The sequence below is a fragment of the Taudactylus pleione genome, unplaced genomic scaffold (genome assembly GCF_031769625.1).
Source record: "Taudactylus pleione unplaced genomic scaffold, aTauple2 ptg000066l, whole genome shotgun sequence".
NCBI classification, from domain to species: Eukaryota; Metazoa; Chordata; class Amphibia; order Anura; family Myobatrachidae; genus Taudactylus; species Taudactylus pleione.
In genome coordinates, this window is record NW_028284468.1 from 23,932,352 (window position 1) to 23,950,000 (window position 17,649).

Genomic DNA, 17,649 nt, shown 5'->3' on the forward strand with positions numbered 1-17,649 from the left:
CAGTTTCATTTACTAAACAAAATTGCCTATTGATAGATCTCCCCCTATGTGTCCTTGAAGGAAATATGAAAAAAAAAGAGTATTCATGCTGTGAAACAAATTCTGGGCATATCCTCATGTGTTCATGTGTACTGTATATGTCATCTTTGTGGGAAAATGTAAGTGTTAAAAACATGCAAAAAACACAAAAGCTGTGCCAGGCCTCTGTACATTTGCTTATTGTAAGTCACCCCCAAAATATCTCCTTGTGTTTTGCATTACTCCTATATAATTGCAAGTGCTGGCTTCTGTTTTATATCATTAAAATCATAATATACACTGAAGAATCTGAAACTTGGTAAGATTTCTTAATATGATAAGTGGTAATATTCACAGCCAGAGGATTGTTGAATCACACCAACAAGTGAGATGCCAGTTCATAAAACTTAGATAACCCAATGTAAAACCTCACATTGATACCTTCTGTTGCCAAGAGAAGCCAGTATAGGGTTTAGCAAAAAATATTTTTTTACACAAGTTCGTCTTCTGTTTTTTTTAATTTTTAATACTTATCATTATTGTTTTCTTTAATTTTTTTTATCTCTGAATTACAGATGATAGCCAGCCCATTTTCATTTTTTTCTGAATCACACACAAACTAGTCAAATAGTCAGAATAAAAAAATAAAAAAATAAGGCAAGCTCTTAGGTTACTTCAAAATAGGCTTTCACTTCCCATAGGTGTTCAGTAAATACCTGTGATCTTTATTTGGCTGCAGATTTTGTTACATTAGAGTGTATTTTATTAGTGCACTGCAGTACTTGACACTTTGGAAAGAAAAAGTCTAACCATTAACTTAGACCATATGATTAAATAATGCTTTGTTAATTTTTTCAGAAAAAATATTACTAGGGCATTCTATTTGTAATAGTTAGCAAAGTACGAGGTGCTTTGTATTGTGTAGAGCAATATTCAATCTATTGTGTTCACCTTACAACATTATACATGCTGTATATTTTTCCAGCTGTTCTCAAGGCTGTATGTCCAGAAGTTTACAGATTATGGGGTCTAGTTACTAAGCAGTGTTAGGAGACAGAGTGAAAAGTGATAAGTCTGTGATAAGTGCCAGCCAATCAGCTCCCAACTGTCATCTCACAGGCTGTGTTTGAAAAATGACAGTTTGGAGCTGATTGGCTGGCACCTTATCACAGACTTATCACTTTTCACTCTATCTCCTAACACTGCTTAGTAAATAGACCCCCACATTTGTTTAAATCCTGTAAATAATATGTATTGATTTTCAACACTCTTAAAAAATTGATCCTCCTCTGATTCCCCTCTTCTTAATCTTTCCAGTCACCATAACACAGACTTGGGGATATATTTACTAAAGTGAGAGTTTTCAGAAGTGGAGATGTTGCCTACAGCAACCAATCAGATTCTACATAACATTTAACTAGCACCTCCTAGAAGATAATAGCTAGCATCTGATTGGTTGCTATGGGCAACATCTCCACTTCTAAAAACTCTCACTTTAGTAAATTTACCCCTTAGAGCAGGTACTGTAGATAGCAGGGCCATCCCTCAGCTGCAGCCTGTTGTAGTACTACAATTAGTGGCACTCTGTTCTGGGAAATTCAATTTATTTATAGCCCTCATATGTGTTCTATGGTAACTGACTAACCTTGACTATGATATATGGCAGAGTTTCCCAAACTCCACTATTAAAGTCCACATTGTAAGGATATCCATGCTTGAGGACAGTGGATGTAATTAGGGCCTGATTCAGCACGGATCACAAGTCTGCAATCATGGCATTCGCATTTGTGATCGCATCGGCTGGTTCACACATGCGCACTGTGGTGCATACGCATGCGCAGCACGCAAGCATCGACCGGGTGCGTGCGAACGCAGACCTGCGACCCCAGCTGAATCAGGCCCTTAGTACTTCAGACATTTTGATTTAACCATCTGGACTCAATTATGGATATCCCTTAAACCTAGACAGTAATGGCAGAGTGTAGGAACCTCTATTATATGGGTTGTTTGAGTAGAATGACAAATATTTGTATGAAAGAGTTAAATAGACTAAGGGTAATTTCCAATTAGTTATGAGTTTCACTGTGCGGAGAAAGCTTTGGGTTTAATGTCTGGAGCCATTCAATTATTTTGCATTTTCCCCACTTGGTAAAACCTCTGGTAGTGCATGGTTACTCACTGATTCCACGTAAATTCTGAATCTAATGGGTTTACCACATGTTAAGTACAAATATATGCATTTTTACACTGACTTTTCCTCGCAGCTCCTGAGGCTGCAAGGAAAAGTGCACCCTCTGGTAGTTAACACACAGGGTATTGGCCGCTAATTGAACTGGTCAATGCACACAATTAGCCACACTAATTGGATATGCCCTTTGCTAAGCAGTGGATTTTTGGCAATTATTCCTGCCACATTTAAAAGGCCAGTAATAGAAAATACATAACCAGGAACAGAGATCTCTGTATTTCTAACATCATGTATTATTCAAGTCTCATTGCTTCTCCTTTGCTGAGTGCTGGGAGAACATGTTTCCTTTGGCATACATATACGTTAGCTCTTAGCCTCATGTATCATACCCCTAGTTCCATTAGACTGTAAGTTTGTGATTAGTAGATAAATACCAGAAAAATTCAGAGTGATGCAGGAGAAGTTTAGAAAAGGCAGCCTGATTACATAGTGACAGGTAAACAATCTCTGGTGCAGGGTGATTGCAGGATCAGCAGTAGCGTCCTTTATACCACCACTGTACATGATGGGTCCAAGAGTCAGTCACAATGCATACAAAATAAGCTGTACTTTATACTATTTTTAGAACAGTGCAGATCTTCATTCAATGCAGTTTTCTAATTGGAGATATGATTGATTTTGATTGTCACAGTCCTTAGTATAAAACCTGTCATTTAGGGAAGCCCTGATGTTATAATTTACATTTTAGTTTTACCTGGGTTTCTACACTGAAGTGCCAAAAGCTATGGGATAAAAGCATTATTGTGTATATGCCCCTCTAGCCAAGCAAAGTGCATCAACTTGCTGTGGCATCTATTCCACAAATGGACAGAAGATCTCTGGACACATGTTTACCTATGCCATCTGTATAGCTCCCTGATATTTGTAGGTCCAGGATCTTGGGTGCGAATGGACCTCTCCACAGCATGCTATAAATGCTCAATTGGTGAACATAGTGGCTACACCATTCAGCTGAAATCTCCAGGATGCTCCTTGGACCAATTTTGGACAACTAGGGACCAATAACACAATGCATTATCCTTTTGGAAATTGTCATCATTGTGGGGATACATGAAGTCCATGAAGAGATACAAATGGTCAACGGAATATGCTGCGCTATATAAGAAACTGTTAATAAATAAATAAATGGTCATCAAGCATTGCCTAGTAGCTGTTACTGATCAATGATGTATTCAGGCAGACCAGCGGACCAAACCCTTGCCATGTGAACACACCTCACACCATTAAGGAATCACCACCAACTTGCACAGTGCTTTTATGTGAACTGGGCTCCATGGCCTCATTGGGTCTGTGCCACACCCAAACCCTACCATCAGTCTGAAACAACTGGAACCATAACTGATCAGACCATGCCCCATGTTGCCAGTCCTCCAGGGTCCAATTAATGATGCCACGAGCCCAGGTCAGGCACTGTGTCTGCTGTTGTAGTGTTAACAAGGGAACTTCTGCTCCCATATCCCATGGAAGCTAAAGGATGCTGCACTGACCTTCTGGATATGCATCTTGTACCTCCTGCATTAAATGTGGATGTAATTTGTTATTTGTCTGTTACCACAAAGAATTCTGGCCAGATGCCGCTGGCCATGATCATTAAGCACTCTTGGTCGGCAACTGTGCTGTCCACAGTGGGTGGTTATGCCTTCCATGAGGTATACCCAGTACACACGTGACACCATAGATTGAGGAATGGTGTATGCCAGCACAGCTTCGGAAATGTAATGTCCCATCCATCTGGCACCCATAATCATACCCCATTTAACTAGGGGCATATCTATAATGGGAGCAGGGTGTGCAGGGGGGCCCACACCACACACCTTGCACCCATATTTTTAATACTTACCACACCAGAGTCCCACGTCAGTGCTGGCAGTCAGTATCAGGGTTGTGAAAATTGCCTGGAAAATGGCTGCCATGGCAGCATTTTGGGTATGAGCAGTACTGGAAACACCGGGAAATTGGCTGCCCTGCCATTAGTGCCCAGAGTCTACTGCTGCGATGCTGAGCTCAGTGCACTGCCAGACCTAGTGAGAGAGGAGAAGGTCCCAGACTGAGACTGAACATGGGCCCCCTCCTCTCTTGAATGCCCCTGCATTTTACTCTGATTATTCACATTGCCTTGCCATAAACAACCTAGCCGGTGTTCAAACTGACTCAGATTACAACTGATGCAGGTCTCAGCATTTTCAATATGTCACAGTATGATGATTCCACCTATCATTACCTTTACATACTGCTAGCCCATGATTTTGGCAGTTCAGTGTGCTGTATATTCATTTATATATTTTAAATAATTTTTCTGATCACCCAATATCCATGGGACAAGCAGAAGCCTTAGCTTAACAGTATAAAAAGTTTTTGATTGATAATTTAAATAAGAAAAAAAAATATTAGTTGGGTCATAAGTGATGTGGAAACTTTGTTTAATTCTTTTTTTTACATTTTAATGATGTCATGTACCTCACACCTTTTGTGATGTCATGTACCTCACACTTCTTTTTCAAGTTTTGTGAGGGTCTTTTGTGGAAAGTCGCAACAACTTCACACAAATGAAACAGAACTATGCAGATCCATTGGATGTAACCTGCAGTTTGAGTACATACTGTATATGCTGAAAGTAAGGGCAAAATACAGTATAAGGGTTACTCTGCACACACATAACTACGAAAGTGTATTTATGGGTAAAAAAATGCAGCAGGATAATTATAAAAACCTATTCCCTCTCATCTTACAAATGTTAGGCACCTGAGAGCCTACAAAACTGTTTTTCTTTTAATTATACATAGTTAAGGTAAATGCCTGTCCTTACAATAGCAGAACCAGCCGCTGTCCTGTGAAATGTGGTTGTTATAATATCTATTACTGTATATATCATCATAAAGTTCCATGAAATCATACTTTGTATTATATTAGTGTCTTAAACTGTAATTTTGAGCATATAGCAAGCTGGTAAATGTTGATAAAAGATTGATAAAAAAGAAAAACTTTGAAAAGCAAAATATGAGTTTGTGTTGTAATTATATCAGATCAGTTACATTATATTGGATACAAATGTTACAGCAGAAGAGATACAGTATAAAACTGGCAGACTCTCAATAGTAAAACTTGTTACTGTGTGTAATTTTATAATTGTGTAATTTAGCACTTATGCAAATGCTTCTAATCTCTTTTTGAGATTGATCAGGCTTCTCAGGAAAATGCATCTAATCTCAAAACTGGATGTTTGCCAAGTTTAAAGATGGAAAAAATGAGGCTATAACATAATTGAAAGCAATGTCAAATACTAGGATTGTTTATATTTTAAATGTATGTTTATGGTTAATAACTTAGCTCTCTCTCTCTTTCTGGGGTATATTTACTAAAGTGCTGGTTTTTAGAAGTGGAGATGTTGCCCATAGCAACCAATCAGATTTTACATTTTATCTTCAAGAAGGTGTTAGATAAAAGTTAAGTAGAATCTGATTGGTTGCTATGGGCAAGTGTGCTCCTTGGTGGCTCCCTCTACTCAAACCACACATTCATTACCTTTTGTAGTCCTGCCATTTCCATCTCAAAAATATTTCCAGGATCAGAACCTTTCTCACCGAGGATGCTACTAAAATTTACTCACTGGTCATCTCCAGATTGGACTACTGTAACCTCTTTCTAACTGGCCTCCACCTCTCTCTTGACTCCAATCTTTGCTCAAATAATGCTGCTCAGCTTATTTTTCTCTCCAAACAGTCTACATCTTCCTCCCCTCTTCTACAAGCCCCTACACTGGCTCCTGCTCTCCTTCAAAACCCAATAAAAGCTTCTCACATTAACTTATAAAGCCCTCACACAATCATCTCTCATTTACACCTCTGCCCTCATCACTCTCCACACAACTGCCCACCCACTTTGCTCCAAAAATGCATGTCACCTCTCCTGCCAATTGATTACTTCATCCCACTCCCATCTCCAAGATGTTGCATGAGCTGCTCTCCACCTTTTGGAATTCTCTCTCCCTCTCTATCAGATGCTTCACTAGTACTGTACTAGTCTTCAAACAGGCTCTCAAGACCTAGTTCTTCATCAAAGCTTTCTAACTCCCATCCTAACCCACTGCTCCATGTTCCTTCCTCAATGTCTACCCCATCTGTGTCATCCCTATCTGTCTGCCACTTCCCTTTAGAATGTAAGCTCTAACGAGCAGGTCCCTCTTCCCTCACATGCTTCTCCTTCCCTTACTTATACTATCAAGTACTCCTAACTCCCCACAATAGCACCTGACACTTGGTTGCTGGCACACTCCTACTTACTTAAGTGCTATGATCGCTAGTGCAGCAATGTTTATAAACCATGTCCTTGTCCTGCTTTGTTTTGTACTTTTAATAACTCCATTGTTTATGTAAGGAACTGTGGAATCCTTGTGGAACCATGTAAAGAAAGGATAATATATACTGTATATACATATATAGATGAGGAGAACAGCGGCAATCTGAGGACTTAGAAAAAAAAAGAGTAGACTTCACAGCAGTGGTTAGTTCATAATTACAGTCAACCAAGACTTTTATCAAGTTCTTGGTTCTTGATAAAAGTCTTGGTTGACTGAAATGTTGAACTACCCACTGCTGTGAAGTCTACTCATTTTTTGTCCTCAGAGTGCCACTGTTCTCCTCACCTATATCATAGGTATTGTATTACCTCAGATGGCACCTGGGCAAGTAAAGAGTTATAAACTGTGGAGTACCAGTCAATCAGGCAGCACTCCATGGACTTCTATAGAAGATAATACACCAGACCGTGATATCCTTAATTTTATTTAATCTTGCTTCAAGGATTATATGATAAATGATAATATTTTTTTTTGTTTTGTTTCATACATTCAAATTTCATTCTATATTAATATAATGGCCAAACTTATGAAATTCAACTCAAATTGTATACTTTAATGTACATTTTAGCGATATATCAAGTAATTGTGGCCATAACATATACTGTGCACATTTATGATAAATAGTTGAACTGCTGTATAGTATATTAGTTATCTTAAATGATTTTTGTTTTGCATTTTCAGCAAACAGATGACTCAGCACAGACTGACGGCCAACAACAGACACAGTCTTCTGAAAACACGGAAAACAAAACACAGCCGAAGAGACTCCATGTTTCAAATATTCCCTTCAGATTTAGAGATCCAGATCTTAGACAAATGTTTGGGGTAAGGTTCCAAATCAATGTTTTATGTAGCATCTAATAAAGATAATGTAGATATGCAGTTAACAATTACTAACATTGACATACAAACAGTCCAGAGGTAAAGATAGTTTGTCTATAGCTTTGAATTTGTAAACATTTTACACAGTTTGCTAGGTGTAGCCAACTTCTTGCTTAACTATTTGGGAGCCACAATTCCAAGAATGTAAAAAAGCCACCAGAAAGACAAGCCTTGCTACTTTAGAAGCCAATATATTACTTTCTTATTACATTAATGAGTATGCTAAGTGTCAGTGCTAAATTAATGAATTCCCCATAATCATTCAGCTTCAAGATTCATCATGAAGCAGTCTCATAAACAGCTCCTAACATGTTGGTGCCAAGGTGATGTATTATAGCAGTTGACTGATGGAATTTTACACATGCACATAAGGTTGACAACTACTTCTAAATCAATTCTTGAAGATTTCATTAGGTACAAGATTAAATCTCGTGGATGTCCTAGAAAATCCAGCTATGTACACTTTAGATTTAATTCCAATAGCCCTCAACAAAATTCAGTAAAGCTTAGAATAATTGTGGTGGCTTTGCAAACACCTTCACATTTTTAAGACATGTATGGCTATTTTTTATATTCTATATCTTTTATATTTTATCAAAACAAATAAACAATGAGGATTCATTTCATTTGACAGTGAGTATGGCTTGTATTAGATTATTAGATGTAGATTAAAGTATCATACATGAGACAATTTTAGCCTACAAAATAATATTTTTTTTAGATTATAGTGAGTTATTGTACTGTATATTCACATGAGAAACATGACTTTCTAATGGCCAAGCTTGCCACACCGGCTATATCTACTGTACCTGATAATTTTTATGTCTATTTCCCCATAATGGCTCTACAACTTTATGTCATCCTAAATGATCATTGGGCATAGAAGTATGGCCTCTGCCAGTATTTATTACCCTTCATGTGCTGGTTTATTTCTATGCAAAGTTGCAGTGAATCTCATTTGCAGAGCATATTTTGTGGCCATTTGCTCTGTGCATGCTCTAAAAAACAGGTGCATGCAACTATAGGCAATGCAGAGTCATATGCATTTTGATCACAATTAGCCTATGATTGAAAAAAAACTAGGTTACTATAGGGCACTCCCACATAGGCAAAGTTCTACATGGGCATGTTCACTCAAATGCAGGCTATGTGGACCTGAACATAAACTAAAATACATCTGTTCAGAGTTATAACTGTCGCACCTAGTCCAGGGAAGATGAAAGCGCATACTGAAGATGACTTGTAGTAAACCAGGTGCACACACTGATGTATTTGTAACTATTTCCTTCTTGTCCACTTCTTTTGAGCTATATGAGTACTTCCAACTCTGGGTGAAACCCTTAGAGTTGTATTTCACATCATATTATAGATGTGTCTACATACACTATTGCCGTAGTCGCACCAAACAGCCATTCTCAGCAAGCCAGGTCACGTGTGATTAAACCGCTTCACAAAACTCACAAGATTCAGACTCACTTGTTTACAGATATACAAGTGTCACAAATCAAATTAATCATTGCAGTCTCATGATGCAGTTTTGTGGCATCACATTACAACTAATCAGGGCCGGCTCCAGGGGTAGCCGCACCATGTGCCGCCCGGGTAATGGACGCCCTTTAGTCGTGTGCGGCTTAGGGTGTGTGTCCTAATTACCATAGGTCATGCCCCCTAAATGACATTATTTGGGGGCATGCCCTCATGGCACGAATCCCATATAACGTCAGGCTGGAGACAAACCCAGCACTTCCTCACTAGCTGGTCTTCCCCCAGCCCTCTCCTGCCACTGAATGGATGCCGCGTGCATGTGCGCATCATCCAGTTTCTCCAGGGGTTCCAGCACCGCCTCACAGCTGTGGCTGTTAGGGTACCCAACCTCCCTACCAGACCACCCGCGGGCCACTGCAGCCCACGGGTGGAACAGCGGGACATTGCTGTCCTGCTGAAATCGGTATGTTGGGGAGGGGTGCGCGCTCTACGGGTTGGCGCCCCTGTTTGACCGCACTGGTTGAACACCCTAAGAGCCGGCCCTGCGACTAATACAAACACTTGAGTGAAATGGACGATACACCGCTCTGTGCAGCTCACTTTCATCTCTATTTGGGTGTATTTGGTGACAAGCTGATATGCTAAGTGGATTATTGGAACGCTTTATATACACACTAAATCATAATTCTAATATTTATGCTTACCAAATGTTGAGAGTATATTTACACAATAATCTGTTTTCATTTTTAAATATCCCTCTAAAAAAGGAAACGGAAAAAATCTAAATTTATAGTTTTGCTTATGCATCTAACCTTAACTTACCTATTGTCCTGTGAAAAATCATTTAGAATTACATCCTGCTGAGAACACTGAGTCATTTAGACTAATGATGGTACAATAATTAGTTTGTTAAAAAGAAACACATCTAAACTAACAGCACTGATGACTAAATAATGTCTTTTTGTAATAAGGTCGTTTGCCAAGGTTGGTACAAATAAAAGGCCTCCAAGCTATTGTTTTGCTGTCAGAGTAACAACAAAGAATGAAAATATTTTTGCAAACTAAAATACTTACTGCATTTTAGAATGAATATGTTGATGTGTATCAGTTTGTTGCAGTCCAAAATATATAATGTATGATACAGGTGTCAGAATACTCTGATACAACTTTTACAATAGCTAGACCATTGAATCCAGCACTTGGTCTCAGGGAACCAGGGTATGAAACCTCTGAATCCTGAGCAGAGGCCAGGAATTTTGATTGATCAAAGCAAAAATAACTTTCTTTATCATAGAAAGTTGTGCAGAAATTGGTTTTACACACATACAAAGTTGAAGATGAAGTATCAGAGCCCTTTTTACACAGATTCAGACTCAATCGCACACATATGTACAACTGTTGCACACACCATTGATCAGTTTATGCAAGCAATGTTGTTTTATTTATGCAAATAACATGCACATTTTGAGCGAGAAAGGCACTTGGTATGGCCAAGTCGCATGGAACCTGGTGCGCCGAGAGGGGTTTTTTGGGACGACTGAAGCAGCAGTCAGAAAGGACACATCTGTACACACACAAAATTATCTTGGAGTTCAGCTGCAATTGCAATTCATATTATAATGGGTAATAGAAGGAGGTAAATAACTGTAATGTATGTCTGCTTAATAAATGGGCAGTCAGTTGAAACACATATAGATATCAAAACTTATGATAAAATGTTATTCTAATATGTACTGTATATTGCTGAAAAATGTGCATTTGTGTGATTTTATTTCAGATTCAAAAGCACACATTTAGACACTCGGCATATTTGCATTGTACTTCCATATCATAGTTTTCTCTTGATAATAAGTTAAACAACTCATATGAACTGTATACAACTTGAGTGCTTTTCCTGTGGTGCATTTAGCAACATCTATAACATGATGAGCATAGCTAGAGTGCTGGTTAGAATAGAGCTCATTGATCTCAGTGGTAAATGTATCCTCCTTACACACTGAAGTCCTGTATGTACCTGGAACTCTTTTCTGATTTTTCTACATGTGTTCATTTTGTAAGGAGAAAACCTTTACCATATATGTTAATATTGCTTACAATAGTAAATATTCAGTGAATGCAGATAAAAGCACTTCAGTTATACTGTATACACAACTGGTGAAAATTGGGACACCATGTTATTATTTACTACAAGATACCATCTACACTAATCCTAAGCATTGCAATCAGATCTCTAAAAAGAAACATAATGAGTGAGTAAAGATTTACCAAATTAGCCTTTATTGCAATACATTTATTATAGGAAAAAATATTATATGCATCAGTAAGCTCAACCCGTTCTTACCATTCCAGACTGTGACTTTGTTTTTTTTTTTTTGTATAAATTCTGTTGTATATTAGTTATTTTTATATGGTATCATATTTATTTTCTTTATCTATTTCTCCTGCAGCAATTTGGCAAAATCTTAGATGTTGAAATAATTTTTAATGAGCGGGGATCAAAGGTGAGTCATTCGTTTTGCTCAATCTATTTAAGATACATTATTTGTTGTTATTTAGGAATATTTTTCTTAAAGTAACATTAAGTATTAACACTTATTAAAAAAACTTTTATGACATATTGCAAATTATTTTTAAGCATTTTTTCATGTTAAACTCGCCAGCTTCTCTGCACTAATGTTTACCCTTCTGTAAAATTAATTTAACAGTTATTATATAGTTTGAAACCTCTGGATGACTCCTGGTGTTGTCCAGAGTCACTTACATTTCCAATAGATATTTTACAACATATAATATACCATTTATTTTTACCAAAAGACAGTGTAAAACAAATACAAGTGATTTACAAATCATTCCATTGTTAATTAGGAGATGGTAATTAAAAAAATGTATTGTCTGTATGCAATAATATATAGAATAATTATGCTAATAGATTCTTAACAGTGAGTAGGCTGACAACATTTTACTTCTTTGGGAATCTGTGAAGAAACTGTGAAGAATAAAGACTTTTTTATAGAGTATAAAGTAACATAAAATGGAAAATTTCTGACTAGTTTAAGTTGAAAACAAGGTGAGGACCAGTTTACTATAAGAACACATAGAAATGTATTTTCCTCTACTCATCTACCAGCAGCTTAAAGATGAAATTTAATATTTGCATCTTAAATGGTAACAAAAGAGTCAAACCTTTTTTCAAACAAAACAAAAAATCTATTTATCCAGATAATTATTCTGTGCATACAGTATACTTTGCCAAAAAGCATTCAGTATTTGGCTGATATTAGGTTAAGCACAGTATGCTTAAAATAGAAATATTGCTTTATAGAGATAATCAATGATTTAGCATTTATACCTTATCCTCTAGTGATAATTACATTTCTCATCACATAAAATGAGTTTATGTTTGTGGAATAAAAAAAGAACATTTGCTGCAATAGGTATTTTCCTGTTATTGAAGTGAAAGTTGGTAATATAATCTAATATGCTCTCAAGCAATTACCCTCTGTATTGCTCCAATTTACTCTTGTGCATGGTTTTTCTATCAAGAAGAAAAAATCTCTTTATTCAAAGCCCTTGAATACATAATGTGATTTGTATACATTTTTTGTGACTGATAAATGTTACACTCCACATTTTGAACAAATTATTTCTCCCAGAGATACTGAGTCTGTACTTTAAAATGACTTGCGTATAGATGACTCAAGAAAAAGTGAAAGCTATCAACAGAAACAGCCTCAGTGTCTATTCAAAGCCAAAGTCATCAGTATATATGTGTTTTTGCATGTATATTTATAGAAAACACTGTTGGTTATAGAGAGCCATTGCACACATAGATACTAATACAACAACATCATTTTATTTTAGTATTTTTTGCAGATACAGTACTACTACTAAAAAACTGTGCTAATCAAGGTAACATGTACGAAAGCATAAATAATCAGTCACCCCTTGTAGTGTATACAATAAGCAACTCAAGTGGTGGAAGAAAGTTTATGCAGTTAAAAAGATACTTACCCAAAAATGATTCATCCAGTACTAGGAAATTGCTGGTAGGCATAATCAGGCAAGTTATATCTTCTTACTAGTAGACAGCCATCTTCATTATATACATTGCACTGTTCAGAGGATACATCCACTTAAATATAAGTCCCTCAATTCTTAACAGGATTTGATTCACTCTCTCCCCCCCTAATCGATCGGAAATTGTGCCGATGTTCAGGGCGATTTGTCTTCACCATGGACATCGCATGATTGCCGGTACACACTTAAAAGATTTAATGAAAGACCAAACAATCACTGTTCCGTCCTTCATTAACATGGACAGCCTCACATGCGATATTGTGTGATTGACTGTGTAGCACAGCCAATTGCACGATATCACATGCGACCACGGGAATGCGCAAATCATGCATACACACTGCATGATATAACCAATTTGTCATCCCGATTAGGCTCTAAAAAGACTCAAATGAGTCTGGGGAACACAAATGGATGGAAAGTAGTGCAACACCTTCCGAATAAAATAAAGGCAATTTATTTATCCAAAGCACTCACATTTTATAAAACAAAACAATGATGTAATAATATCACCCCTGCATGGGTCCTAGTATAGGTTTGGTTGACTGTGGCTTTTTGGGAAGCTGTACATGAGGGAGACTGCAGGTTTCTGAGACCTTGAGCATTTAAATACCATTCTGGACTCAGAGGGACAGACCAAACCTACACCAGGACCCAAATGGGGGTGATATTATTATATGCTCGTTTTGTTCTATAATTGGCCAGTCATCTTCTAATAATGTAGTGGGACCATTTCAGTTTATATAGCCTCCAAATACTGCTTTTGATTCAACATTCTATGGAATGATGATAACCATTACATTGCATTGTTCAGAATTTTTATTTTATAACTAGCTAAGATAACGGTGGCTTACATTTATTCTGCTATGTGGTGTAGATTGGGTACAATAATGAAGAAGATCAGTAAGAACTATGGGTTATTGATGAATCAAAACTAATAGGGGAGATATTTGGTAAAAACAGATTCAGAGGAGGATGCCGACATGGCCGCAGTTGCTTATTTGGGCTAATGCCAAGACCAGTTTTGAACTTAAGACGCATACTTGCAGTGGCGCTAATCCATTGTGGTGCATCTTTAGACTCACAATCACTGCACCATCAGTTGCACCATTGAAGCTTGCACCAGCCCTATGGAGTGCAATTTTTCTATCTGAACAAGGCATCCTGTTTCAACGCTACTGCTTCTTTACATGCAGTCATTGTCAGCGACACACCAGCAACATGCCCACATCTGTCTAGCCAGCTCCCTGTTACCTCCCAGGAGTTGCAAACACAAGAAGAAGAGTTACAGGTGCACAACTCCAAGATTACTAATTATATATAATACAATACATTTTGCAATAGAATTTTGCAATAAATAGATAGAGGTTTTGGCATAATCATGGCCATGGTTATGGGCCTACCCACTGAACCCAGGTAACCTCTGGGGGTAGGTCTCTAAAAATACTGGCTTTGAAATCCAGAGCGCAGGACACCCCCCAAACAAGCCCAGCTGAGCCACCCCAGGGTATCACTCCAATGAGGAAAGGTGAAGTGTAAAAAGGTGTTAGATAGATAAGAGCAGCTACTGCTGCATGTAGTGAGGTGAAAAATAAAGATGTAAAAAAAATACATATATATTAAACAAACAATAAAGGTGCTAGAAGTGCAAGAAAGGAAAATGTGTTTATAATGCGATGCCCTGAAGTAGCCCAACCAAAGCAATCCAGGGGACCCACGCCCCAAAAATCAACCCATAGCTGCACTACAGTATAAAATTTTTTAGGACTTACCTAGATTGTGCCTCTTACTAAAGTGCAGTCAAAATGCCAGATCCCTGCTTAAAACCAATAGGGAACAGGTGGGAAGGGGTGCTAGTCTAGACTGAAGGCGCCTCATACCTTCAGTAGTGCATAGGAGCACACTAAATAGTCTATGTAGAATGGGGCCCTAGACTGCACACCCTGAATATATTTATATAATGGGAGGTGCTACCTGTGGAGACCAATGTTATAAACACATGAAGAAGAGTTACAGGTGCACAACTCCAACATTACTAATTATATATAATACAATACATTTTGCAATAGAATTTTGCAATAAATAGATAGAGGTTTTGGCATCTTTGAATCCACAAGGAAAGAAGGTGAATGTGCTGCTCTGCTTAACTAGGTGGGATGCAACTTCCCAGTACTGATCACATACAGTATATACAGAATTTTGACTTTTTTGAAATATCTGAGGTGCAAAATCTGCCATCTTTTACTGAGAACAAAGTGATACCTAAGAATATCCATCATTCCAATATATTTAAGACTAATTGGAACCTACAATATGTATTCCTTTATGTGAAGGCACAGACTGTTGTGCTGTTTGAGTTATTAACTGATGCTGTTGTAGGGCCCAGGGCTGTGCTTTGATTGGCTCTTTAAGACAGTGAGAGCTAATCAGTGATAGCAATGTGCCCTGTTGCTTAGCAGCAGCCTAGAGAGGGGGGGATGTCAGGGACTGATCAGGGTCACATCTGGGGCATAGAGAGAGTGATATACAGCCTCCAGAAAACCCATGAAGATCCCCTGATGTAGACACAGTAGCCAGGAAAGGTGCCAGGGGAGGCATAGCTATCAGGCATTCATAAAAAAACCCAACCATCAGAATACCATCAAATGATTTCCATTCGATGGTGGCAAACATACTAATGCCACCATCAAATGGTAAAAACACTACCATTTGAACAAAAACATCGATGTTTAGTAACCATTGAATTCCATTGTCCACACTTACGCTGAACCTGCAGGCAGACTCAGGCCACCACTCCTCTACTGTGAAGTGTTGCCTCTCCAGCATGATGTTCCTGCTCAGCCACACTCCCTTGGTGAACAGGAGGCACCTCCCATGGAAGTCAGTGCTGTTCTCGGACAGAGGCACCATGGTGAGGAAGCTCAACAGGAAGTCCAGGGAAAACAGGGTACATTGTACAAAGAGGACATTGGTCATCATCATGTTCAGCAGCTAGGGAGGGGTGCACATGGAGGCTGTGGAAATATGCACAGGTGCCCCAGCCCAGGGGACATGCTGCTGATAATGTTTAGGTAAGTTGCAGGTCAGCAGTTGTGAGGGTTGTGGTGACACTGGTGAGATGCACGGGTAAGGAATGAGAAGCAGGGGGTTGTGGTGAGAAGCAGAGGACTGTAGTGACATGGAGTAGGTTGCTATCAGATGCAGGGGGCTTTGGCAAAATTAAATTGCTCCCATGCAAAGTCGGGGCAGGTCGGTAGTAAATAAATAAAAATACATTCTGAGATCATCTGTGAAGTCTAATGATAACTTCAAGCTATTATAAAATACTGTCAATTTTTAGGTTTCATCAATTTACATGTCTAGCAATATTTTTAGAATGTGTTAAAACTGTTACAGTGTACTCTCTATTTTTTCTCTGTCTCCCCTCTTTCTCTATCTATCTATCTCTCTTTCTCACATTTTGGTGAAATGTACTGAATGCCTAAAAAAGTTGGCTAGTAATGTTCTCATTTCATTCAAATTCATTGTATTTGTCTAAATGAAGTAATTCTATTTTGCATTTTTTAACAAGTGTGTATTTCGATATATCCTGTCCATTCTAACTCGTTTCACCAGTGTGCCTAGATGGCTATGTGAAGTCCTTTTAGCAATGTGTTATTTTGGTAACCTTTTTCAAAGCTTGCTTAATTTGTTATCATAATGTATTAATTCAGAGGTCAATTCTTTAAAGGATAAAAAAACCTGAAGCTCTGGAGATATAAAAAGTCATTATTAATTCTACTTGTATGAGTAGTTGTTACTTAGAATTTACAATGAAGTTCCAATTGTGCAACATCAATGAAAATACTAGAATTTAATACATTCATCTTTTTACAATGAAACTGCTTTTACATTGAAACTGCTTTATTCAAAATGATCTGTTCATGTTAAAGAGTGATACTGTATATTAAACTAAAAATATGAGTAGATACTACATCAAACTACACTTCTGTATTTGTTTATAGATTGTGAGTATTTTGATATATAGGTTGTTACTGCATTTTTAGAACTAAAATGACAGTTAACTGACACTAACATACCCCACCTTACTACATAAGACATACCACACTTATGTATCACCCATCTAACTTACCACACTCTCCAGTAATATACATAGAAATTACTCCCTTCCTTGGCCTCTAATCCTTATGCAGGGGATAAAAGATTACTTAACAGAAATGTTACAGAACCACTTTTTATTTACATCATATGCATGCATATGGTGTAATTACGGAATGCAAAGTAAGGCAAATATGCATACCTGCCTGTGTTCTGTAGTGTGATTTGTGCCTGGAGCATGCACTTGAGTGTATGTTGGTTTGGAAAACTACTGCATGATTCACTTGACCACAAGAGGATGACTTAATAAATGTGCAAGTTTGATGCCACCTTAGCAGACGTATGTTAGATCCTAAATTACAGTTATATTAAGAAAATATTTTTGTTAAATCTTCCTATTAACCACATTGAGCTTTGGAAATTAACATTAGCTGATGTAAAGTGTACACTTTTTCTATAACATCCCCAAAGTCCATGTGCCCTATAT

The 17,649-nt window shown here is 37.7% G+C and overlaps 1 protein-coding gene across 7 annotated transcripts in view; it reads left to right on the forward strand.

The window, feature by feature from the left end:
• Nucleotides 1-17,649, forward strand: part of RBFOX1 (RNA binding fox-1 homolog 1) — a 727,152-nt gene that overhangs the window by 480,607 nt on the left and 228,896 nt on the right. For all 7 annotated transcript variants that reach the window (XM_088466739.1, XM_088466740.1, XM_088466743.1 and 4 more), the window contains 2 exons: nucleotides 7,305-7,448; nucleotides 11,438-11,491. In XM_088466739.1, coding sequence (XP_088322865.1) covers nucleotides 7,305-7,448; nucleotides 11,438-11,491 — 198 coding nt within the window. The remainder of the gene's footprint in view (nucleotides 1-7,304; nucleotides 7,449-11,437; nucleotides 11,492-17,649) is intronic.